We start from the raw sequence: 27,895 nt of genomic DNA on the forward strand, positions 1-27,895 counted from the left end.
TACATAAACACTGTGCCTTTTTTAAAATGTCTTTATTTTGCTTGTACACAGTCTCAGATTAATCAAACGAAAGGGTTGCGATGATGCTGACATTGCCATGAGTTACAATATGAAGCTTTGATATATTTTACTACAAAAATGAACTGAGGGTGAGAGAAAACATCCAAACAAATGTGGAGAACAGCTTTGACATCTACAGTAAAAAAACAGACCACGTGTGCCGGTGATCACTCTGTGCTGGAGGGCTCCTGTGGGTCTCTGCTTACTGAGGACGAAAAAGACAAACACATTCAAATTTGGTCAGAAATATAAAATATATAAGTGTGCAAAGTTTAATATTTAAGGCTAATGGTTTGATCAAACCCCTAAGTATTAGCATCAATAATAGTAATGCTTGACTTGGCTATTGTAACAGGGGACCTATTATGACCTTTTTCCAAAGTCTTGATTTTGTATTTTTAACTAGAACAGGTTTTCCTGCTTGAATGTTGATTATTTTCCTCATATTCTCCACTGTTGCAGCTCCTCTCTTCCCAGTCTGTCAGTAACGCTCTGTTTAGTTCCTGTCTCTATGAAGCCCCTCCTTCTGAAAAGCACAACGTGCTCTGATTGGTCGGCTGGATCAGTGTTGTGATTGGTCGAGCGCTTCGAGTGTTTTGAGGAAATGTCCCGCCCCTTACCATAACCGCCAGTTTAACACACTACTAACTAACTCATCCAGGCCCCGCCCCTTTATTCTGTGTATTAATTATCTAAATGAGGAATATTGTGACGTGTTCGTTCCCGGAAGAAACTCAAGACTACAATGGAGGCGTTTCAGGGAGTTCAGAAACACTGACACTGATATAGAGAAGAACTCGAACAGCAACATTACACACTAAAGAAAGATGAAGATGGAAAACATCATAACAGGACCGCTTTTAAACCCTCTATCTTAAAAACACAAATACCTTTTTCTCTTGCTTTCATCCTTGCGACAAAATTGTAGCTTTTGTTCCTCCTGTAGTTCACGTACGGGTCGTCCAGCGCGACTCCCACTCCTTTATACTGGTCCCACTTGTCCCGGATGTCTCCTCCTTTAATGGGATCTTGAATGCCCTGTTCTTTAACGCCAAGACCTCCTGATCCGCTCCAGCCTGCAGGACGAACGGGAACACATTTAGCGCCGCATCAGTGGAGGCATCGGCTCATACGCAGTCTTCTGGATCACTTACCCATCTTCATAAGCATCTGATGGCCCTTGTTTTCTTCGCCCAGCCTGAGGTCGACGGGGATCGCGGCGGGAGCTGAACCCAACCCAGATGTGGAGCTGCGGAGAGACGGGGTTTCACGTCAACGGCATCCTAAATCAATATTTAAACTGGATTCATTTAAATGAATTTTGTATCAATTTATGCATTTACTTTAAATACATTTTCTTTTTATAATAGATGGGATGATAGGGATAATCATTCAATCGCCACCAGTTATTATTTTTTCACCATGCAGCACAATAAGAAATGTAGCTATAGTTAATAAACTTAAACAAAATAACATACATTTTAAAATCTGGATGGGATTAGATTTAGAAAACACGTAATCTGCTCTGTAATTTTTATTAAAGTCCCCCTGTGGTAAAAATCCAGTTTTTAATGTGTTTATGTGGTGTTTTTAATATGCTTTAAGACAAAGCATGTGTAAATTCTTAAGTCGACAGCATTGCTGAGTATTTTCTCCTTAAAACTGCAGTGAACCAAAGACTTTGAAATCGCTGGTGTTTCTGACGTCACAAACTACCTTGTAACCAATCAGATCAACGTGTGATCGACAACAAGTGGATCTCTGAGCTGCTGTGAGTGAGTGGAGGCGGGGCTCATTTGGATATTCATAGAACCTTGTGTACCTTGAGGCAAGGGTGTCGAGTTACATTAAAGCTATTTTAAGGCATGAAGAATTTTTTTCAAGGAAAAAACATTTATGTGTGTAATTTTGGTGATCAAAGATGAGTTTTAAGGGATAAAATTGACAACAGTGGGACTTTAATATAATTTGACAAAGGTTTAAATTTGCAATTAGGCTTTCTGAAGTAAAGGGACACTTCACTGATTAGCATTAAGCTTTGCATCAGTAGAAGCCCGGTAGTATTCTCGAGTGACCGTGCTTCCCTCCCTCATGTCCCCCAGAGACGAGAGATTTCTGTATTGTGTGTCTGGAAAAAAAACTCAGAGGACACAAAAATCATCATTTAGCATCATCAGAGGCTTTTCTGTCCAGAGGCGAGAGACTACAGCCAATAGGAGGAGCTCGTTCCACATGTGTTCAACCCGCCCATAGGGGGATCTCACCATAAAACACCGTCTTTTCAGTTGAGTCAGCTAGTAGCCTAGTTGTTTCATTTCTTCCGATACTGCCCTCTGTAACCTGTAGGCGTGGCTTGGGAGTGGCCTCGTAGGGCAAGTGCATTCTGGGAGTTGTTGTCTTTCATCCACATGATGGGCTGCTGGACCAGACAACATCCCTGGACGCGTACTCAGGGCATGTGCGGAGCAGCTCGCTGGGGTTTTTACAGACATTTTCAACCTGTCTCTTGCCCAAGCAGCTGTACCAACATGCTTTAAATGCACTTCCATTGTGCCAGTGCCAAAACACTCCAGCCCGAAGTGCCTTAACGACTACCGCCCTGTAGCACTCACACTCATCGTAATGAAGTGCTTTGAGCGGCTGGTCCTGGCACACCTAAAAGACTCTCTACCATCCACATTGGACTCACACCAGTTTGCCTACCGTAGCAATAGGAGCACAGAGGATGCAGTTTCCATGGCACTGCACTCTGTGCTCACACATCTGGACAATAAGAACACTTATGCACGCATGCTGTTTGTTGACTTCAGCTCAGCATTCAACACTGTCATCCCAACTAAGTTAATAGCCAAACTTGGAGACCTGGGCATTAACACCTCCATGTGCAACTGGATTTTGGACTTTTTGACCAACAGACCCCAGAATGTTCGATCAGGCTCCAACTGCGCCACGTCCATCACACTCAACACTGGTGTACCACAGGGCTGTGTGCTAAGCCCGTTTCTCTACTCCCTCTTCACCTCCGACTGCAAGCCTGTGTACGGATCTAATTCCATCGTCAAGTTTGCGGACGACACTACGGTGATTGGTCTCATCAGCAACAACGATGAGACTGCCTATAGGGAGGAGATCAAGCACCTGGCCACATGGTGCACTGAAAATAACCAGCTCCTCAACACCACCAAAACGAAGGAGCTCATCGTGGACTTCAGGAAAGAGTCAAGAGGCACACACGACACCATCCTGGGGACCCACATCTCGGCGGACATGTCCTGGACAACCAACACCTCCTGCCTGGTCAAGAAGGCTCACCAGCGCCTTTTCTTCCTGAGGACACTGAGGAAGAATCAGCTTTCCTCGACTATCCTGGTGAACTTCTATCGCTGTGCAATAGAAAGCATCCTGACCAACTGTGCTACAGTGTGGTATGGGAGCTGTTCTGTTGCAGAGCGCAAGGCACTGCAGCGGGTGGTGAAAACCGGCCAGCGCATCACTGGGACTCCACTACCTGCCATCGAGCACATCCAGAGGAAACGCTGTCTGCATCGAGCTCGCAGCATCCTTAAGGACTCCTCTCACCCAGCCCACAGACTGTTTTCTCTCCTGCCCTCCGGCAGGTGTTTCAGATGCCCCCGGACCAGGACCAGCAGACTAAAGAACATTTTTTTCCCCAGAGCTGTCTCTTTATTAAACTCTAACCCTCATTGATCCCACTCCCCTCATATACTGATTGACTCTCCTCTCCCTCCTCACACCTGCCTCCATTTTGTTATTTGCAATACTATAATGTTCATTTGCACTGCTGACTGTTATTATAGTAACAACTGTTTACATATGCATCTTGCACTACTTACCTAGACTGGAATATGCTCAATTTGCACTGCCGACTGTTTATTTACAGTACCAATTGTTTACATATACATTTGCAATACCGTACTTTAACTGTAATATGCAATTACTTTCCACTGCACTTTTACTCGGATAGCTTCTGTCCAAACTTTATTTGTACTACTTTAATTCCATTGTTATACTGCTCATCTTAGCCTAACTTATACATATATCTATCTGTAAAACTCTGTTTATAGTAATACAGGGCTCTAGAGTGCGACCAAATTTTGTAAGGGTGCGACTAAAATTTTTCCTAGGTCGCACCGGTGCACCTAACGTCCTCGCATCCGCTGCCTCTCCACGAACTAAGTGTTTGTTCTCCTTTGACGGAACTCACACTCTTCTCTCACGCTTAATGAGTGATGACGGAGGACAGAATTAAACATTCAAACGTAGCCTGGTTACACTTAAGGTCTGTGATATTAGTCTGATTTTATTTTAGATTTCGGCTTCCAAAGATTATAAAAAATAATATATTGAGGTAAAACCATTAAAAACTATAGCCGCATTCTATCTAGCGCAACTTCTTCCCTTCGCAGTCATTTCTCCCTAAAACTCAAACCTAACGACAGAATCAGCACGATCGGTGATTGTTGTAAAATGCAGTCTAGCTACTGTTGCTAACTTGCGAGACGCGTTAAATAATTAAAAGAGCTATTAAAAGCACAAAATCTGCGCAAGAGATGTTGTTCGCAAGGCGGCACGCGCTCCGAAACCGAAACCGAGACAAGCAAATTATAGCCTACTTTGGGTTTAATGTGCGTGTCTAAACGATCAAATGTACACAAAAGTATGTCAAAATGACCGGCTTGGAGATTCACTAAAAACAGTTTATGTCTTAAATGGACGTAGTTATGGAAATAGTTGGGAGAATATGGTGCATCAGATCAGTAGCAGATCTGCACTCGGTCTTAAAGGGGCCGCAGTCTAGTAAACATGCGGACGATTGCGCCATTACTGCGAATCAAACAACAAGAGAAAAATCACTACAAAGCTCTTGAAAGAATAACTTCAGCTTTATTAAGCATTAATCTATTTATGAAAAATTATGCAGTGTTATTTTACATTTGATTACTTTATTAGATTTCTTTTTAGACTAATATATATATATATATATATAAAAACAAAAAGAACCGATAAGAATACAGTTAAAGTACCGGATCGATAAGCAGTATCGGTAAGAGTAGGAATACCGTTAAAACCCTTTACTCCCCGGTCAATGCTCCGACAACAGCCCAGACATGAAGCTACTTCAGCCACCATTCTCCCCAGTCCCTGGTAAGATGCCAAGCCCTGGTCCTTCGTCGGAGATGGCATCCGACTCAGAGACGGAGGTAGAGCCTATACCGCGCCTGAGCTAGAGACTCAAAATAGTTAGTTTGGCAGCTCAGTGAAGCACTTTAAATTTTTTTTTTTTTTATTTACCTACACCTTATTCTTGTTTAAAATCATTTACATAATATGAATGTATATAGAGCGTGATAAAAAGGTGACCTTGAAATTGTGGCGTTAAAGGTGACGCGAGCCGAGAAAAATTTTCGGTGCACCCAAATTTTGTGCTGGTGCACCTAAATAAAAAAGTTAGGCGCACCAGTGCAACCAAGGCAAAAAGTTAGTCTGGAGCCCTGTAATAGCCATCTATATATTATGCTCACATTCTGTTTATAATAACAGCCATCTGTATATATATATTCATAGTACATATTCACCTGTATACTCTGTTTATAGTAATAACCATCTGTATATTATGTTCACTGTACATATCTAGCTGTAAATTCTGTTCACAGTAATAGTTATCTGTATATTATATTCAGTACATATCTAGCTGTAAATTCTGTTCACAGTAATAGTTATCTGTATATTATATTCATAGGACAAATCTATCTGTAAAATTCTGTTTATAATAGTATTCAACTCTATATTTATTCAGTACATATCCATGTCCTGCACTATGGAACCACTGTATATCCTGCACTTGCTGCTATTGCACTTCTGGTTAGACCTAAACTGCATTTCGTTGCCTTGTACCTGTACTTGTGTAATGACAATAAAGTTGAATCTAATCTAAGCAGCCATCAGCCATATCACCCTGTAACCCAAGACTGGTTGCCCACTGAAGCTAAGCAGGGCTGAGCCTGGTTAGTACCTGGATGGGAGACCTCCTGAGAAAACCAGGTTGCTGCTGGAAGAGGTGTTAGTGAGGCCAGTAGGGGGTGCTCACCCTGTGGTCTGTGTGGGTCCTAACGCCCCAGTGTAGTGACGGGGACACTATACTGTCAAAGAGCACCGTCCTTCGGATGAGACGTAAAACCGAGGTCCTGACTCTCTGTGGTCATTAAAAATCCCATGGCATTTCTTGTAAAGAGTAGGGGTGTAACCCCGGTGTCCTGGCCACATTCCACCCGTTGGCCCTTACCAATCATGGCCTCCTAATAATCCCCTTACATTGGGATTATTAGGCTCTATCACTCTCTCTCCTCTCTCCAGCTATAGCTGGTGTGTGGTGAGCGCACTGGCGCCGTTGTACTGTGGCTGCCGTCGCATCATCCAAGTGGATGCTGCACACTGGTGGTGGTTGAGGAGAGATCCCCTGATATGATTGTAAAGCGCTTTGGGTGTACAGTAGTACATAGGAAAGCGCTATATAAATGCCTCATTCTATTCTATTCTATTCTATTCTAATGAGCCAAAAATACATTTTATGGCTTTTCTCAGTCTAGAAGGCACCAACTTCTAAAATGATTTCACATTTCTACTACATAAATGACCCACTTTAAATACACATTCATCTTTCCAGCAGTGAAATATCACTTTAAGTAAAACCAAAAAACCTGATTACAGCCAATAATGAATAAAATAAAATAAAATCCTCAGTAATAAACGATACCAGAATAACTGCGAAAGAATTTATTCAATTCAAATGAGATTTCAAATTCAATAACCAATTTTCAAGTGCGAACTGGATTTGGGTGACAAAAGTAGATCCACTTACGGTGGTGTCGGACTGCGGGATTTCTCGGGCTGGCGACGCTTTTCTGGAGATCGTGACCTGGAGCGAGATCTGGATCGGGAGCGACTTCGGGACCTGGATCTGGAGCGACTCCTGCTCCTACACGAGAACGTTTTAAAAACGGTGTTGTTAACATTCTGTAACTGTAAAAAAAAAACAATTGTTTACATGTAAAAGCAGATATTTTCACAATACCCGGAACGAGATCTGGAGTAGGAGCGAGAACGGGAGCGGGATCTGGATCGGGATCTGGAGCGAGAGGATTTGGAAGACCTGGAGCTGGAGCGCGAAGTGGATCGTCCTCGGCTGTGTGACCGACTGCGGGACGAGGGACTCCCTCGAGTGCTGCCACACAAAATAAAATAAAAATCATCACATGAAAGGAAACCAGTGAGGAACAATGGGAATCACTTTTGCATAGGGCACATCTGAATCACAGTGCTATTATAGAATTATTTACATACTATTAAAGTATTTATTAATATTCTGATTTAGGTTTTATTTTTCATTTCAATATTAGTTTTACTAATATTATTGTTTTGTGATTTTTATCAAGTTTGATTATATTTTTCCTCAAGTTACTTCAAGTTCCACAAGTTTTATATCAGTTTTAGTCATTAGTGTATCATTATAGTCTAAATATTTTGATTTAGGTTTTATTTATATATTTTCAGTTTTCATTTTAATTGAATATTATTTTTGTCATTTTTATAAGGTTTTTTAATATTTATGTTTAGTTTAGTTTTATTTCAGTTTTAGTAATTCTTGTCTACTATTACAGCATTTATTAACATTTTGAATCAGATTTTTTATATATTTTCAGCATTTTAATTTTAGTTTTGCTAATTTTGTTGTGTGCTTTTTTCCATTAATATTTAGTTTTTATTCATGTTTATTTCATGTTTAGTTTGAGTCTTTTTATTGACATTGTATTTATTCACAATTTAAAATATTTTATATTTTTTTCATTTTAGATTAGGTTTTACAGTTTTTTTTAATATATATATATATATATATATATATATTTTTTTTTTTTTTTATAGAAATTTATTTTAGTATACTATTACAGTGATTTGAGTTCATTTTTATTTTTATATTTCCAGCTTTCATTTGAATTTTAGTAACGTTGTTGAGTGTTCTTGTAATTTTTTATTCATTTTTTTTATTTTATTTTTAATATTTATATTTAGCTTTTATTTATCTCAATTTTAATCTTAGTAATTTTAGTACTTCAACTCAAACTTATTTTATTTCAGTTCTAATTTTAATAAAAATTCTTTATTTAAAGTTTTCCATCAAATATTCATATTTCAGTTTTATTTCAATTAACTCATTTTTTAACAGTTTTTGTCAGCGATAACACTGGTATATGCACATAGTACATTGAACCAGGTCATTTATTTCCCACCTGTTGCGTTTGTCTTGATCCTTTTTCCGCCTCGCTCTCATTTTGGCCCGGAAGAACTCGTACAGGCCATTCTGTTCCCAACCCTCACTGGAATAATGATTGTTTTCATGTCAATTTAATTGAAATAATAAATGAAAACAACCAAACCACAGCGTTTGTGTTAGCGTCACCTGTTCCTGGGCCGGTCGTGGGACGGCGGGCTGTAAAACGCCTCCACTGCAGCCAGTAGACGGTCACTAGGGGGCATCGGAGGCGGCAGACGGATGTCTTTGGGGTCCAGAGGCTTATAATCGTGATCTTCAAGCTATTATTAAAGAGAAAGAAATCTGGTTAATTTCATGGCACCTGTTTTGTAACTAGTTTATGTTTCTGACACAGCTGAAACCTATAATAATATGTTGATAAAAAAAAGAAAAAGATTTGTGTTTAGGACAAGAACTAACTGGAACTTTCCAATCTGGCGTTAAATGTGAAATAACCTTAACAAGCGGCGCCATGAGTCCCGCCGGCAGGTCGAAGTAGGGCACGTTGGGGACCAGGCTGGGGTCGTCCTGACTGACGTGAGCCGGGGTCTGCCGTCGCATGTGTGGCGCCTGGCCGTTAAAGCCGTGAGGAGGCGGTCCAAATTCAGGATGCTGGTTTCCGCCCCACGGAGGAGGATCCGACATTCCTGGAGGGGGAATCCTCTGGTTCGGGTGGTGATGTGGAGGCGGCCCGATCTCTGATATGAGTAAAACATTACAAGGTGTAACAAAGCAAAGCCTCACATGAAAAGTTGAGGACACATAAAGTCCCCCTGTGGTGAAAATCCAGCTTTTAATGTTGTTAATATGTCTATTCGGTGCTTGTTTTTAATGTGCTTTAAGACAAACCATGTGTAAATTCATAAGTCGACAGCATTGCTGAAATTTTCTCCTTAAAACTGCAGTGAACCAAAGACAGTCTCAAAAACACCCTTTGAAATTGTTAACTTCATGTGCGAGTGAATGTATTATCGCGAGAGTCTACAAGAATGTATTGTCGCGTGAGTCGGCGAGACTTGTTGTTCTTCTATGGTTTTTGTCTCGGGGGAATGGAGAGTGTGGAGTAATAAAAAACTTTCTGTGGAACTACGTTGTATCTTTGGCTATTTTCATTGGTAGCAGAGGATGGTTTCCAACTACAGAGTACCGCCTAAGCTTGACGAAGCCCGACCATACGAGTGCTGGAAAAATGAAGTTAGTATGTGGAGACTTGTTACGGACTTAGAAAAGAAGAAGCAGGCACTCGCGGTGGTGCTGGGGCTCGAGGGGCGAGCCAGAGAGACCGCTTTGGAAATACCCGCGAACGATCTAAACAAAGATGACGGTATGGAAACCTTGCTAGCTAAGCTGGACGCGATATTCTTGAGAGAAGAAAAAGACCGCGCTTATGAAGCATTCTCTCATTTCGACTCGATTTCCAAAGACAGTGCGGTGTCCATGACGGACTACATCATAGACTTTGAGCAGAGATACAACCGCATGAAGAAGTACAACATGACCCTGCCTGACGCCGTGTTAGCGTTTAAACTCCTGGACACGGCTTGTCTCGAGGAGAAGAGTAGGCAGCTAGCACTAACAGCGTGCACGGATCTGACATTCGCATCCATGAAGTCAGCGTTGAAGCGGATTTTCGGAGGAAAAACCAGTGGAGCAAGCGGCGGCAGCGAGACTCAAGATGCGGCGTATTTCACGGAGCAGAGGCCACCGGACAAATTCAGACGGAACAACGGCCCGTCACAGAGCAGACAGCGGCAGCCACAGCAAGGTACAAACCCACTCGACAAATATGGTAAGAGAACAAAATGCGTCATTTGTCAGAGCACGTACCATTGGGCCAAAGACTGTCCTCATCGGAGAAATGAAGTAAAGCTAGCAGAAGATGTGGAAGAGTGTAACATTGATTACACTATTTACAAAAGTCATGACGGACTCTGAGATCTTCCTAACTGAATCACTGGGATCAGCTATCATTGACACGGCATGCACACGTACAGTTTGTGGTGAGAAGTGGCTGGATAGTTACATGAAGGACCTGAGCCAAAGCCAAATGAGTAAACTGCTGCAAACAGAATCTTCAAGCAGCAGACCTTTCAGATTTGGTGACGGTCAGGTGGTACACTCCAACAGAAAGGTGAAGCTTCCTGCTAAGATCGGACAAACAAAATGTCACATTGAAACGGAAGTTGTTCCTGTTGATATTCCTTTACTGCTGAGCAAAATGTCTCTAAAGAGAGCAGGAACTGTTTTAGACATGGAGAATGACAGAGTTGTCATGTTCAAACAACCAGACTGTCCAGTTATTCTGCAAGAGATCATCCGTGACTGTGAGGTATGTCAAAGATACAGCAGGACCAAGCCCAGGCCTGCTGTTGGTTTGCCTTTAGCCTCAGAGTACAATGAGACGGTGGCAATGGATCTACATGAGCTGGAACCTGGCGTATGGTACCTCCACATCATCGACCACTTCACACGCTTCAGCGCTGGAAACATTGTGAGAACAAAGAAAGCCTCGGAGATAGTCAACTCCTTCATCCACTCGTGGATAAGTGTTCATGGTGCCCCTAAACGAATATACACAGACAACGGTGGCGAGTTCAACAACGAGGAGGTAAGAGAGATGGCAGAAAAATTCAACACTGAGATAAAGACTACAGCGGGATACAGTCCTTGGAGCAACGGGCTGCTGGAGAGACACAACATGACACTGACTGAGATCCTCCTGAAGGTGAAAAGGGAAAACGGGTGTGGCTGGCAGACTGCTCTAGACTGGGCTCTAATGGCCAAAAACAGTATGATCAATGTGCATGGTTATAGTCCACACCAGCTTGTGTTTGGTCACAGTCCTAATCTTCCCTCCGTTTTGGTTGATAAACTGCCTGCTCTAGAGAGCACTTCTATGAGTACTAGAGTAGGACAGCATCTAGCAGCATTGCATGCTTCCAGAAGAGCATTCACAGAGGTGGAATGCTCAGAAAGAATAAGAAGAGCTTTACGAAAGCAGCTCAGGCCAACAGATGAAAAGTATGAGACAGGAGACAGAGTGTACTACAAACGAGCAGACAGTACAGAGTGGAAAGGCCCTGCTGTAGTTATCGGTCAGGATGGCTCTGTAGTGTTTATCAGACATGGTGGGATTCTTGTCAGAGTACACCAGTCCAGGCTGAATAAAGTCAATGCACAGGATGAGGATAAACCTGTACTACCTGATATTCCTGAAAATAGTAAAGAAAATGAAAATGTAATACACACGGATGTGTCAGAGAATTCAGATGATGAAATGAGTGTTAATGGAGACGTGCAAATCCCTGAAAACACAGAAACAGGTGATAGAGAAGACATGAGACAAACTGATGAGACAGAGAGTGATGCTACTAATACAGTGGGTTCCACTGGTGTCAAACTGAGAACAGGTCAGACAGTGACATTTACAAACAGAGATGATGGTACTAAACACACTGCCAGAGTTATAGGCAGAGCAGGAAAAGCAAAAGGGCAATATAAAAACTGGTACAATGTGCAGTATTTTGAACCAAATGGCAGCGAGGGCGAAAAGGAAGCTTTAGACATGTCACAAGTTGATGATCTTCTCACTGAATGTGATAACACCGATGCTGATGTACTCATTACCAAAGACATCTCTTTTGATGCTGCTAAACAGCAAGAGATTGAAAACTGGCAAAATAATAATGTTTACGAAGAGGTCACAGACAAGGGTCAGAAATGTATTTCTACTAGATGGGTCTGTACGTTGAAGGAGACTTCTAATGGTATTGTTCCCAAAGCTCGCCTTGTGGCGAGAGGTTTTGAAGAAGTCAATATTCATGAACTACAAAAAGATTCTCCCACATGTGCATCAGAGTCACTCAGGCTGCTGTTAACTGTTATTTGTCAAAACAAATGGAAAGTAAATTCTATGGATATTAAGTCTGCCTTTTTGCAGGGAATGGAACTCTTAAGAGACATTTACATTCGTCCTCCACCAGAAGCAGGCGTGGACAATGCATTGTGGAAACTAAAGAAATGTGTGTATGGACTTGCAGACGCTTCCCTCTACTGGTACAACAAGGTCAAAGAACTCATGCTGAACAGTGGTGGTAAAATGTCACGGGTTGATCCTGCAGTGTTTTATTGGCAGAATGAGCAGTCTGAGGTGACAGGAGTACTGGCATGCCATGTGGATGATTTTTTTTGGGCAGGTTCAGAGCATTTTGTAACTAATGTCATCCCTGTACTTAAATCTGCATTTCACGTGGGTCGTGAAGAGCATGACAGTTTTTCATACGTGGGGATGGACATTGCTACTGTGGGTGATGTAGTGCAGGTGCATCAGCACAGTTACATTGAAAACCTACAACCAGTTCACTTACAGGCAGCACGTGCTGTACAGAGAGAGGCTCCACTAAACGAGAAAGAAAGAGAACAACTCAGGTCCAAAATAGGACAGATTCTCTGGGTTGCTAAACAGACAAGACCAGATGTTATGTTTGACACATGTAGCCTAGCATCCAACATTAAGAATGCTACTGTTCAGTCCATACATGAAGTGAACAAAGTGATCCGTAAACTTAAGTCAGAGAAGGTTACACTTAAGTTTCAACACTTGGGCAACAGTGATGATTTGAGTTTGGTGGTCTTCAGTGATGCTTCACTGGGCAATCTTCCAGATGGAGGTACACAGGGAGGGGCTTTAATTGCCCTCATGGAAAAAACAAGAAAATTCTCTCCCCTGTTTTGGCAATCTAAGAAAATCAGACGTGTGGTAAGAAGCACGCTGGCAGCAGAAACCCTTGCCATGTCAGATGGTATTGACAATGCTATGTTCTTGGCTATGCTCTACTCTGAGCTTACCACTGGTAAAGCTGATCTTAATGCTCTCCCACTTATTTGTGTTACTGATAACCATTCCCTGTTTGACGCTCTTAAGTCTACAAAACAGGTCACAGAGAAGAGACTAAGATTAGAAATAAGCGGTGTCAAAGAGCTCCTACATGCTAACAAAATCAAAGAAGTGCGTTGGTCAGAAGGCAAGTCACAACTTGCTGACTGTTTGACGAAGAAAGGTGATTCCTCACTTATGCTTCTTAAAGCGCTGTATGAGGGTGTATGGAAACTGTAATATCTTCACTATTGAGCATTTATCTTGGTAGTTTTTTTTGTTTAAATACTCAAGCTCATTTAAATGTTACAGTGTTCTGAAAATCGTTTGTATTTGGTGACGATGTTTAATATGTCAAAGTCCCCCGTTCATTGTTTTATTTTAAGAAGAGAGGGAGATTGTTAACTTCATGTGCGAGTGAATGTATTATCGCGAGAGTCTACAAGAATGTATTGTTGCGTGAGTCGGCGAGACTTGTTGTTCTTCTATGGTTTTTGTCTCGGGGGAATGGAGAGTGTGGAGTAATAAAAAACTTTCTGTGGAACTACGTTGTATCTTTGGCTATTTTCAGAAATCACTGGTGGATTTTATATTGCCGTGGAAATTATATTTGACTTAACAATTGTTTCAAAAGTTAATGCACTTTTAAAAGGGCATGTCATTTAATTTCAATAAAAGATGCAATGCTTGATTTGGTTTATATCGGCTTATTGCGCTCGCTTGCGCCCTCTAGTGGGCATAGCAGACAATTCAGTACGGCCCTAGTACGTACTGAACCCTGACTACCGTTACACCCCTATAATCGAGTGTAAACAGAGTTGAGTCTCACCTCCTGGGAAATCCGCCTGCGGGTAGTCGAACCGGTGAGGCGGATACGGCGGCCGCTCGAAGTGATGTCGGGGGGGAAACTCCTCCTGCATGAAGCGCGGCGGGAAGCGGCCGAAGTTGTGTGGCGGCGGCGGCGGCTGGTTGAACGGCGGCGGCTGTTGGTGGGGGGGGAACGGGCCGCGGAAATGTGGCGGACGCTGCATGCGGAAGGGAGGCTCTCTCTGACCCCACGGTGGCGGCTGGTCCGGCTGGTTGCTCCACGGCGGCTGCTCGAACTGGCCGCTCCAGGAGGGCGGGGGCTCGTTCTGGCCACTCCAGGGGCCTCCGGGGCCCCCGTCCCGAGGGCCACTCCAGTTGGGGTCCCGCTGCTCGTTCCACATGCCCTCGTGGCTGTTCCAGGGCGGGCAGGGGGGCGGGACTTGAGTGGGGTCGAATGGCGGCTGGAGGAGGAGATAGATAGTTTTATTTAATGCCATATCAGCTTCTAAGGCAATTTTCATGGCAAACATTAAATTCCAAAAATAAAAATCTCATATAAATACAATAAAATCAAGCAAACAAACACAAGTCGTCATATTATAAAACATTTTTTTTTCAAATTAACATATGATAGAAAATCCAAACCCTTTTCAGGCATAATCTTACTAAATAAGTCCTTAAGTGAAATAACTTCATAAAAGAGCATTCTACTTGTATAAAGTTCAGGACAGTCCAATAAAATGTTTAACAGAGAGGGGAATCTTACAAAACATGCATAAAGTTGGGTCTTCACCTTTAAGAAAATCAAACAAACAACTTGTATGACCTACACGACATCTGGTGTAGACCACTTGATCAGATCTAGTTATAAGAGTGATTAACAGTCTGTTTGAAATTTCCGAATGAATTTCATATCTGGAGGCGGAGACACTGCATATACAGTCAAACCAAAACTTATTCAGACACCAGCTGTGGCCGGTTGCATAAACTAGTCTTACAAGTTAGAGATCCAGTATTTTTCTTTAAGACTGTTCATTAATTTTTTTAAGTCAGTTACATAAAGTCTAATCTGATAATGAAATGTAAGGCTGATAAGCCCTGACGAACTGCTAGTTGGTCATACTAGTTCTTAAGACACAATGGCTATGTTTATGCAACTGGCCCCAGATATCATTTTTTATATTTTTTCACTAGTGTGTGCAGGACACTATAGTTCATTTATGTAAGTGATGAGAGCAAAATAAAGTAAACTGTGACAATATTATACCCCAAAATTCTTCATACTGTGACTACCAGTAACATTTATACAAATGTGGGACTAGAAATGATTCAGACTCTTTGACCTGAGCATGTTTTGCTGAAGTGTTTTGTCTTTAATTGCTAATGCTCTTTTTACACACAGACTGAACAAAATGAAGCATTGCTTGGTGATTGGTTGAGCTAAACTGGTATTATCTAATTGTGTAGTTAAATTTAATAATTCATTTGTGAGACAGTCTAACAGAAGGATGGACAAAACCAGTGAAATATCAACTGATTTGATTGAGTTATTGTCATATTTTATTTTTATTTTCTAAACTATAGCGAATAAACTGTGATAATGTGAGAAATGTTGAAGGTGTCTGAATAAATGTTGGTTTGACTACATTTACATTTATTCATTTAGCTGACGCTTTTATACAAAGCGACTTACAATTGCTATATATGTCAGAGGTCGCACGCCTCTGGAGCAACTAGGGGTTAAGTGTCTTGCTCAGGGACACATTGGTGTCTCACAGTGGATTCGAACCCGGGTCTCTCACACCAAAGGCATGTGTCTTATCCATTGCGCCACCACTAACCCCTATTAATTCTTATAGATTTGCAGCATGACGATAATATAAAGCGTCTATTGTTGGAGATTTTGCTATATAGTTTATGTTATAATAGTTATTATATATAGTTTGTGTGACTCACAGGCTGCTGCGGGTTCCACGACGGCATGTTGTGCTGAGACTCGAACCAGCCTGATTTAGAGGAAGGCATGTCAGGTGACGCTGAGGGGTTCGAGTCCGAGGGTCGGTTCTGAGCGCCTTCGTAATCAGCGGGCGGAGGACCGGCCAACGCAGGCTTCAGTTCTCCTGATGATATTAGGAGAAAGAATGACATGACAAATAATCAAAACCACATCACAGCAAGTCAAGAATGATCATCAAAAAAGCAACAAGCCCCTTGAAGTCGTGATTTACAGTGATTTAGGCGTGGAGCGGAGTGCTAGATCTAAATCCACTGTAAAACACGGCTTCAAGGGGCTTATTACTTTAATACAACGGTTACTCCCTAAAAATATTAATTTTAATATTAATTTTATTCATAAAATAAACACCAGCAACAAAAAAAATATAACGTTATAACACATTTATTCCTCCGCCAAGCAACGTAGTTCCAAAGAGGTTGCTAAGCAACACATGCAGCAACAAAGAGTCACAAACGGTAGTTGCGCAGTAACTGGTGTGTGTTTGAGTAATTTACAACGGCTTCGAACACAGCTCAACCAATCAGAATCAAGGACTGGAACTATCCGTTTTATAATTCACAATTCATCACAGTGATTTAGGAATGATATCAAGGCAAAAAGACAATAATTATGTCCAGCATGATGTCATAGCAAGTAAATAGGGGTGTAACGATTCGTTTTAACAACGATTCGATTCACGATTCACGATTCATGGTTGTTAGTGGTGCAACGGATCATCATTGATCCGTGATCCGTTCGGATCAATATCTTCGGTTCGGCACACACGTGATCCGCGGGTTGATGTATAAAAAAAAAAGTAAAAAAAAGTAAAAAAATTGCGCATGTTCAGTCCACACACAGCTTGGTCATTGCAAGCGGAGGAACGGAGGAGCCCGCGTCATTTAAATCCCCTGTATGGGAGCATTTTAGCTTCCCTGTCAAATATAATGATGAAGGAAAGAGGTTAGTGGATAAAACTGTGACGGTGTGTAGGCACTCTGGCACAAGAAAGCCATATTACAGTGGAAACTAGGAATCTGTAGCCCTGCCTTAGCTCTGAACACACGTCTATTTCGCTTCAAATGCTCGCTTTATCATTATACGCGCGCGGCGCGTCCTATTCGCTTTGGACGCGCGAATGGATTCAAACTGTTCAAGCATCGAAGTAGACGCGATAGACGCGAATTTGACGCTCTATTTGCGTTTGGTGTGAACGCAGCAAAATGAACAGGCTGCGATGTCAAGATTGCAATGCTGGTGTGTGTGTGTGTGTGTGTTTGTGTGTCAGAGAGAGAGAGAGAGAGAGGTATTTGTTCTCCATTTGAGTGATATGTTTATATCTGGCTAATTGAGCAAAGTGCTTCCATTATATATTTTATTATTAGTAGTGTTAGTTCAAGAATAAAATAAAAATATCGGATTGATATCGGTATCGGCATTCAAATAGCCAAAGCTGCGGCATCGGAAGTGAAAAAGTGGTATCGGGACATCCCTAGTCCTTTAAATACATGCTGAAAGTGCTTGAGCCACGTATCCCGTAGCACACCCACTGTTGATTTTATATATTTTAATTTAATAATTTAAAAGTGGTAATAAAAAAAAAGACAAAACTTATGTTTATTTGTCTTTTTTTTTTTTTTTTTTGCTGATCCGAAAAATGATCCGATCCGTGACTCTGATCCGAGAAACGATCCGAACCGTGAGTTTTTTGATCCGTTGCACCCCTAATGGTTGTCGATACGATTCAAGGATGATATTGGTTCATTTAGAACGATACGATCCGAATCGATTCAGTGACTTGAAATCGATTCAGTGACTTTTTAGCCAAAAATTATTGTAAGTGAATCAGGTATCAATTAATTATGGATATAAACAAACAAGTAAAACACAAATTAATGTCAAATGCATTCACATTTTATTTTAATAGGTAGGACTGAACGATTATGACAAAAATGATAATTGTTGATTATTCCCTTGAAATTGTAATTGTGATTATTAATTATGATTATCACAACATTGAATGATGTTTTGAATAGTTTGGCTATGGGACCCACATTTCCCCATGGTCATCAAGCCGCGACACACCTTTTTAGGAATTATATAAGCCTATTATAATACATTTGTTTACACAAAAATTGTTGACACACAAGTTCTGTCCCCCTTTACTTAACATACAAAAATGTAAGAATATGACAAATACTTATAGAGGTTAGCACTGCGAGGTTAAGCTATATAGCAGTCCCAAACTAGTTTTTGTTAATACAATCTTGGTATGAGCCACCACAGTCATATAAAAATATACAAAATAACCAGTAAGTGGCATTTTGTTATGGAAACAAACAACAATTAGGCTACCATGGTGATACACAATACTTAGAAGCACTGGTAAAGAAACATGGAAACTGCTCCTTATAAATAGCAACACACTTTTATTTCTTAACTTACTAATTTACGACGTTGCATTCTCGTATGACTTTAGTGAAGTGATACAGCGCGCTCCGCCGCATTTGCGCGTGCAGTTGAAGAGTGCGCGCTCCTGCAGTAGCCTATAGCGGCTGAGAGGACAGGGAAGTCCGTGTTTCTGAGGTGAGAGACTTTGCGCTGCTTGACTGTTGTCGCGCTGCTGCTGGCGCGTCACGCATGGCGATGACGTCACAGATAGGCAGACTGAATCGAGTCACGTTTAACGCCTTTATCATTAAATGTGCAAAGAAAAAACATCCATATAAAGTCTAACGTGCTTAAATCCAATGCGCTGTTTCCTAGTATCGATACAATCGATTCATTACCTTTTAAACCGATATTAGATCGATATATGTCGTCCGGAAGGCCAACTTGCCGAGCACAGATCGATCCAGTTGGATCGTAGGAATATAAATCGATACATCAATGTAGTTGATGAATCGTTACACCCCTACAAGTAAACGATGACATCATAAAAATAATGACGCCATAAGTAAAATCCGGAATGATGTCAGAGGCCGGGAATGGCACATCATATTCGGAATGGCAAAACTATGGGATCAAATTCCCCTCTTCGATTGATTGGCTAGAGGAGTAGCTGTCAATCTAGAACTAGTGGACCAATAGTGACGCTTAAGCCCGCCCTAATTTACATGAAACTCGAACTGCAACATTTGGGAAAGCAAGCGCAGAACATAGAAAGAAGAGCGAAGAGAAAAACAGCACAAGCGTACACAAAAGAGTAAAATATGAGCAGAAAATGCAAGAAAGCACAAAGAACACAGTAATAAAACCAAGGAAAACATACTTTTTAAGAAAGCATGACCATAAGTTTAAGTTTTCTGCAAAATAACTTTTAATGTGTTTAAAGTTTTTATTCATGCTTGTTATTTCTTGATTCACGCTTATTATATTTTGATCCGTGACCACGTTGTTTGCTATTCTGATCATTTTGCATTCTTTTTTTCAGTTTGTGCAATATATTTTTACATGTGTTTTTACATTTTTTATTCACGCTTATTATTATTTTATACGTGACCGCTATATATTTGGCGGGAATTTGATCCCATACAAAACCATTACGAAGCGACCGCATCTGTATGTGATGACGTGAAGTATGTGTTTACCAGGCTGAGAGCTCATGGGCGCTTGGGTCTTGACTTCAGGGTCCACAGGAGTCAGCTGACCCACCGCCGCCGCTGCTGCCGCCACCGCCACCGTCTGCTGCTGCTTGAGATTGCTCACGAACTCCTCGTGCTGGGTCTTCAGCGCCTGGATCTGCTGCTGGAAGGCCACCTGGATGGGCTGCACCACCTGAGCGTACTCCGTGATGAGCGACGCCTGAGGAGACACAACAGAGACGCCGTGAGAAACACATCATCAACACGCCATCAGGGTTATTATATAGCGGACTGAAACTGAAACATCATCAAAACTTCTTCATAGCTTGAAATTAAATAAACTTTAACTGAAATTAAATAAAACTTTTTAAAAAAATTCACTCATTTCTTATTTTCATTTACTTTGACTTGATGTACTGAAATAATAAAATTATATTAATTTTGATTAAAATTCAAAATAACAAAAATAAAACTTGATTCAAAATATCAATAAAAACTACAGACATAAAAATTATTATTCAAAATGAAAAACTTTTACTAAAATTTAAATAAAAAGAGAAAATATAAAAACAAAAGCTTATTAAATCTAGCAATAAAACTATAGACATACTATTAAAAACAAAAAACAAAATTACTAAAACTTACTAAGATTAAAATAAAAAAATATAAAAATACAAAATATAGACATACAGAACAATTAAAAATGACAAACAACAAAATTACTGGAACTAAAAATGTAAGGAATAGAACTTGATTCAAAATATCAATAAAACCTACATAGACATTAAAAAACTATTACAAAATTTCAAAATCACAGCAAAATTACTGAAACTAACTAAAATTATAATGAATATAGAAAATATAAAAATAACTGATTCAAAACATCAATAAAACCATACAGACATTTTAAAACAAAACATTAAAAAAAAAGATAAAAAACAGGAAAATTACTCAAATTAAATAAAAGTAAAAAAGAAAATATAGAAATAACAACTGATTCAAAATATCAACAAAAACGCTACAGACATATAAAAAAAAACTATTAAAAATGAAAAAAACAAGAAAATTCCTATGACTAAAATTTAAATAAAAACTGAAAATATAAAAATAACAACTGATTCAAAATAACAATAAAAACCATTTTAAAAAAAACGAGTAAAATATAAATAAAATAAAAAACATACCAAAATGACTAAAGACGCAACTAAAATGAAAATAGACACATAAAACCTGCTTGAAATTAGCAAAGCGACCCCTACCAGTCTCTGAATGATGTCAGTGTGTGTGTGTGTGTGTGTGTGTGTGTGTGTGTACCTGATACTGTCCGAGACCCAAAGCAGGACTCTGGAGCTGCTGAATGGTGACGTCGTCAAAGTAGCCGTTCTTCTCCCAGAGCTGCAGCAGCTAAAAGCAGAAGCTTTTCGTCAGAAGTCACACTCACACCATCTTACACACTCACATCCAAGTCAATGCACCACTGACAATCACAGCCAATACATAAACACATCACATGACTTTCTGCTGCTCTCTGAGAACAAACATGAGGGTCTAAAGCTGAGGCGACCGTACCCGTGTGATCTTCTGCTGCTTGTCCTCCTCCACCGCCAGGAAACTGGTGCAGTAAATGGGAACCACGACCTTCTGTAGAGCCGCCAAAAGATCCTTCTGATTCTTCCTCTGACTGTGGAGAAATCAAAGAGTTTTCACCAACAAAACAGCGTTTATTGCGTTTCGAGACGCAACTTGTTTATGATTGAGGATATTTTGCGCCAGTGATGATGCTGTTCTCCTGAACACATGGGAAGGAATGTTTTATGATAAATAGGGAAGCACAGATATGAACATTTTGCCCGATACCGATAATTCTTTTTGTTTGTAAGCCGATATATTGGCCGATAAATCTAAAGTTTTTATAGTATTTTTGAGAGCCTGATTACAAAAACAAAAGTCTCCTCATTAAAATCCATGTCTCAAACACACAATAATAATGATGTTCTCATTATAATTTTATATAGCTTATATGAAAGCCTTGTGTTGCACTGAACTAGCCTATATTTTCCTGTTTTGAAGTGATTCCAATCATATTTCAAGCAATTCATAACCATCATGTTGAACAGTTCTGCATCTGAAGTGTCTCAGCTGAAGGAAATAATCCATTATTTATCGGATTTAATATATCGGCCAAAAAATTATCATCGGGCCGATAACGATAATATTGAAAATGAACATATATCGGCAGATACCGATACAGTGGCCGATATATTGTGCATCCCTAATGAAAACATTACGATTTTGCACACAAGTTAACTTTGCAATTTTGGAATGGAAACATAGCTTTTGATCCTATTCAAATGCATTATAATGTCACATGACACAGTTGTGCGTCTCACCAGTGATGCAGGACGTCGTTAGTGAGATAGATGAGGTGCAGGCGGAGCTCGAAGTGCGCGTCGTCCGCAGTGATGCGGTTTCGGAGATGTGACGACATCAGTTCGCAGTGCTGCGGGGTCTTGGCGTTACCAAACATCCAGTTCTTTCCAGCCTGAGAGAGAAAGAACCCACACATAACTCAGATCAGTGGCGAGCGAGGCCAAAGTCCCTTTAAAACAAGTCATTTCAATCGACGGCCATCTTTGAAACGCAAGTACAGCTTCTATGTCTATGAATGGGGAAACTCTCCAAAACTGTTCGCCACGCTTAGGATTAAATTTCATATTTGAAATCACCAATATAATCTGACTACAATTGTCTCATAAATTTTGTTTCTAAACGCTCAAATCATGACAGAAAATGACATTTTTCAGGTTGGATCAAGCTAATGCGCTGTGGAAGCGCATTTGACTGTTTCTATAGCAACCGGAGCTTCTAACGGCAGCTTCAGTGATGCGATGACTTTACCAATCGGTGATTGGCTCTTATTTAGAAGGCGGGACTTATTCAGCTATATTGAGCATTGCGCTTTTCCCCACTCAGAACAATACGAGTGACACGTCTTGTGTAATTGGCGAGGCGTGAGGTTTTGGGCACGTACCGAGATGGCGTCTTTCGTGCAGGTGTCTATGATTGGCTGAAGGAGGTTGTCCAACTCGTTCATGTCCAGCTGCGTCTCCACCACCAGCTTCTGCGTCTGTTGCTCCATCGCCAGAGAGATGGCGGCCGTCACCTGCTCCTGAAAGCCCAAACACACACACTCAGGGGCCGTTTACACAACACTGGTTTTCCCATTATACACAGAAAACTTTATGCGTTTTGGCCGTTCATTTACACGACAACCGGAACGTTAACTTTTGAAAATGCGATGAAAACGATGCAAAATTTGTCATTGTTTTTGAACACACCAGCTTCTTCATAACCTTAACACCGTGTCCTAACCAGACATGAAGCGATAAGACTCCAGTGACAAGTTATTTGTCGGTCCACACCAGACGCGACGCGACTATGGGACACGATAAAAATCCCAGCCAATCAGAAGAGCGCGTGGACGGGCTCTCTCGGCAAGCTCCCGGCACTCGCAACGAAATGGATAAGAACATGATCAAATTCATGAATATTACACCATTTTAACATTATTACAAATACATACCGAGTAACCAAAACAATCGTTGTCATAGAATACACTTATCGGTTAACAGTGAGGTGACAGTTTGAACGTTTTTTTGTTCACTTTTATCTATTTTGAAGATCTGAGGCGAGATGCTTTCAGTACGGCTATAAAACACACAAAAATTATATTCAAAGTCACACAGACGCTTTTAACATTAAATAAAGCACATAAACAGTGCCTGAGATTATCATACGTTCTGTTGTTGTTCCAGCCGTGACGTCACGTCTGGTTAGGACACGGTGTTAAGCTAACATATTCATACTAAAACTATTGTTATTGGCAGATATCATTCTGAATAATCAGTATCGGTGGAGAAATTGAGTATCGGTGCATCTCTAATATCTGTGTGTGTGTTTTCTCATGTATAGCACGTACCTGTCTGAGGCTGAGCAGGTGTTGCTCCTGTTGTTGCAGGTTCCACTGGCTCTGCTGGACGAGCTCCTCCACTGACGGTGTCGTCGGCGGGATCGGCGGAGGCGCGAGCATCGTCATCGACGGAGGAACGTCAGACACCTCTTTACCCGGAGGATTACAGAGCACTGCGAATCACAACAACACACAGACACACATGACTCCTGACTGTACGCCGTGACAAACCTCTCGCCCGCCAGCACGTCCAGACACTGGGAAGCGCTGCTGAAAGGAGAGTGACTCTCTTTTGAATGGGCGTTTCCAGCGTAAAGCCATTCAGATCAGAGAAACATGCAGACAATCACTCATGCTGGCTCTGATCTTTCCATGTCTGGAGATAGTCGCATGAAAAACTCGAACGGGAAGGCGAAAAACGTTTTAAGCCAAGGAAAGCATAGGGGGATATGAGGTACTAAATCGACTCCAGAGAAACCAAAGAAGAAACCAAAGAAGAAACCAAGAACCCAAAGAGACAAATTGCTTGCGGCTTTCTTAAAAGCTATGTGTGAATTAAGATTTGTACTGAAAATTAAGCAAAAAAACAGTGCTGGAAAGTTACATGCATAACGGTGAAACTTTGACAAAACTATCAAATCCCTATATGTGAGAAACAGTAACAGCAATGCTTGGCAAATGCCGCCAAAAGTGTTTCGCAGCTGTTTTAACTCATTATACAGGCTAAAGTATGACTGAGAAAACGTAAGCCATCACATAATTTAACAAATGAAATATATATATATATATATATAAAAAACATGTCAAGCACTGATGATGCAGAAGAACTCCATGAATACCAGGCAAAATGAAACATTTCTGATCATCGGTCTAATAAATACCTTCCATATTATATTCATCATCATGACTGGAAGAATCTATAAAGGAGAGAAGCACACCTTAAAGACGAATATATATATATTTATAAACACAATAAAGCTGTTAAACAGGCAAATCTAGCTGTACATTTCCATCACAAATGCCCAGTGTTGGTAGCTGTCGTTACATTTAAAACCATTGTTAATCGAAATATAGACTAAATTAAAATGACAAATGAAAACAAAAGCTAATTTCAAAGTATGGGTGATGGTATATTAATACTAGTAAATTAACACTGGTTAGTAAACATAAATGCGATGCGTACGCTGCTGCTGTTCGATGGCCAGTTTGTATTTGTAGTAGCCGAAATATTCCCCCCCGAACAGAAACGAGAACTTGGGGTTGTCCTTCTGCTTCTCCATGGTCATCTTCTCAAACTCGGGGCCATTTCGGGCCACAAACTGGGCCAGTTTGTCAATGACATTTCGCAGCTCCTGATCTGATGGGGAAAAAATCAGAAGAAAAACGATTAGATACAATATAGGCTATACAAAATAATGTAAAAAAAATAATGTATATATATATACACTACCGTTCAAAAGTTTGGGGTCAGTAAGATTTTTTAATGTTTTTAAAAGAAGTATCTTCTGCTCACCAAGGCTGCTTTAATTTGATAAAAAAACAATAAAAAAAAACAGTAATATTGTGAAATATTATGACAATTTAAAATGACTGTTTTCTATTTTAATATATTTTAAACTGTAATTTATTCCTGTGATCAAAGCTGAATTTTCAGCATCATTACTCCAGTCTTCAGTGTCACATGATCCTTCAGAAATCACTCTAATATGATGATTTGATGCTCAAGAAACATTCATTATTATTATCAATGTTGAAAACTGTTTCTGTACAATTTATTTTCAGGATTCTTTGATGAACAGAAAGTTCAGAAGAACAGCATTTATTCGAAATATAATCTTCTGTAACATTATAAATGTCTTTACTGTAACTTTTGATCAGTTTAACTCGTCCTTGATGAATAAAAGTATTGATTTATTTTATTTATTTCCCCCAAAAATAAAATTCTTACTGACCCCAAACTTTTGACCGGTAGTGTTTAATGTTACAAAAGCTTTAGATTTCAGATAAATGCTGTTCTTTTGAACTTTCTATTCATCAAAGCATCATGAAATAAAGATGTAAATAACTGTTTTCAACATTGATAATAATCATAAATGTTTCTTGAGCATCAAATCCGCATATTATACTGATTTCTGAAGGATCATGTGACACTGAAGACTGGAGTAATGATGCTGAAAATTCAGCTTTGATCACAGGAATAAATTACACTTTACTGTATATTCACATAGAAAACAGCTGTTTTAAATGGTCATAATATTTCACAATATTAATGTTTTTTGTTTTGTTTTAATCAAATAAATGCAGCCTTGGTGAGCAGAAGATACTTCTTTTAAAAACATTTAAAAATCTTACTGACCCCAAACTTTTGAACGGTAGTGTATAAATATATAATTACTTTCTAAATATAATATTTTATTTTATAACATTATTTTAATTAACATGACGAGTTATTTCAATAATTATTTCAAATTTAAAAACATATGATCTCTTTCCAACAGTGTAAGACATTTTCACTATTTTTTTTTATCATATCTTTTTAAGACGACAGCAAATGCTAATACCGAGCGACCACGGTTTTACTGTAGTAACTATGGTATTTTCACTGGAATCGTTGGTCATCTAACAGTTACTGTACACTCATTATGTACAAAACAACTCAATGAAAACACGCCAGACGATGAAGCAACTTCATTTGTCATCCTACCCCCACACGTCAGTCAATACAAACTAACCAGGAGGTAAATGCTAATTTTATGCGTCAAGTGTGTGTGTTTATTAGATGATAATAATATCAGCTCATTCGCGCTCGCGATGTAGTTCTCTCACTCACGCGCGCGCGCGAGCGCACTGTTACCTTCTGGTGGCGTGGAAATATCCATCTTTCTCACGATTACACGCTAGCATAAGACCAGGAATTCATTTATACCTTATGACGCTGAGACGCGAAACAAAAATAAATCGTTTTTAAACCGGTGCGACCATTATATCGGCATGAGTTTGTTGTGTTTCGGCTCAAGATGAGGCCACGGGAAACCGAATCCTGAGCACTTCCTCCGGCGCATGCGCAGTGGTGACGTTCAGAAGCGTCGTGACGTCACAGCGCCGCCTGCCGTCGGGAGGCCGTTACTTACAACGAGTTTTTAACGTTTTGATGCTGACTGGATTTTGTAGGTGACAACTAATGAACTGGTTTGTAAGTAATCTTAATTTACTGCTCGGATACTACCCTTTTCTTTTGGCCAATTTGCTTTCTGAAGATGTTTAGCCTTCGAAAATCCATGCCACAAATTATTCAAAAACACTATTGATGAGCATGTCTTAACAGAGGATGTATTACGCAGCAGTATGAATGTTGATGTTAGATCAAATATTAGTTACTTTAGATATTCTGAAGTTAATCCAGGTGTTCATTGTGGTGAACCGCAGGTGGCGTTACACAACTAGGTCAATCTATCAACACAGTTGACTCTCTTCACTTTTAGGATGATTTCACATATAATCTGGTTATGAATGAAGGCGGCATATATTGTGTTTTTAGTAGCGTGTGTTTCCAGGCGTATCTAGCCTTTCTCTCATGCAGATTACAGATTACTAGATTATAGACATGACGCCACTGCTGATTGATTCACCCAGATGTGTTTGTGTAAGTGAAAAAGATGTTAAAGTGAGACCTGTTACACTTTTTACACCAGAGAATATTTATCTGGAGTAAAACCATGAAACACAACATCATGAAAAAAGCATAAAGTTTTGCCCAACAGAAATTGGAATGCATAATTTTACTATAAATTAAAAACAAATTGATTTGATTAAAATTAATAAATTGTATTACCACATATTACGCACGTGTGACAACTTGCCCCAACCTGACATTTACAAAACATACCGAGTTCAACTTTTCTTCACAGTTCAAAGTTCTTATGAAAACGTGCAATTTCTGATCTGAACACACGTTTAAATCCGTGCCAATTTCAGCATTTCAAGATTCAGTAGCTCTAGTCTACACAATCAAAAGTTTCATAGCTGTTGTATATTTTGTCACCTTTAGGGGTCAGACAAAGTGCCCCTAATTGAAGAATCCCCCATATAGGTTATTATTATATCTCTAAATGATTCATTTCCAACTGTCCTACTAATCATCAGCACTCCACATGTTTACAAAGGATGACAAAACACCCTTTTCACGTCCACTGATGAGAAGAACACTGGCGCCAGCTCTCAAATCCACCCCACCACCTCCTCCTCCCACCCATTCTCCGTGACCTCTAATTAT

The 27,895-nt window shown here is 40.1% G+C and overlaps 1 protein-coding gene across 6 annotated transcripts; it reads right to left on the minus strand.

Annotated features, from left to right (window-relative positions):
• Positions 1–14: 14 nt before the first annotated feature.
• cherp (calcium homeostasis endoplasmic reticulum protein) lies at positions 15–26,677 on the minus strand. Of its 6 annotated transcripts, none has more exons than XM_082138999.1 (19): positions 26,477–26,658; positions 24,806–24,979; positions 24,504–24,539; positions 23,632–23,795; positions 22,684–22,821; positions 22,043–22,194; positions 21,222–21,333; positions 20,967–21,056; positions 19,659–19,872; positions 16,029–16,192; positions 14,095–14,533; positions 8,846–9,087; positions 8,537–8,670; positions 8,367–8,453; positions 7,154–7,303; positions 6,941–7,051; positions 1,215–1,309; positions 951–1,136; positions 15–265 (listed from the first exon to the last, which is right to left on the minus strand). In XM_082138999.1, exons 1-19 carry the CDS (start codon positions 26,499–26,501, stop codon positions 228–230), a joined length of 2,751 nt encoding a protein of 916 aa, XP_081995125.1. In that variant the 5' UTR covers positions 26,502–26,658; the 3' UTR covers positions 15–227. The 6 variants fall into 6 exon arrangements, with proteins under 6 accessions (XP_081995125.1, XP_081995128.1, XP_081995129.1 ...); XM_082139003.1 differs by having other exon boundaries at positions 16–265; positions 6,941–7,057; positions 26,549–26,677; XM_082139000.1 differs by having other exon boundaries at positions 16–265; positions 6,941–7,057; positions 20,967–21,047.
• Positions 26,678–27,895: the final 1,218 nt, after the last annotated feature.

The sequence above is a fragment of the Leuciscus leuciscus genome (genome assembly GCF_965113295.1).
Source record: "Leuciscus leuciscus genome assembly, chromosome: 15".
Classification (NCBI taxonomy): Eukaryota; Metazoa; Chordata; class Actinopteri; order Cypriniformes; family Leuciscidae; genus Leuciscus; species Leuciscus leuciscus.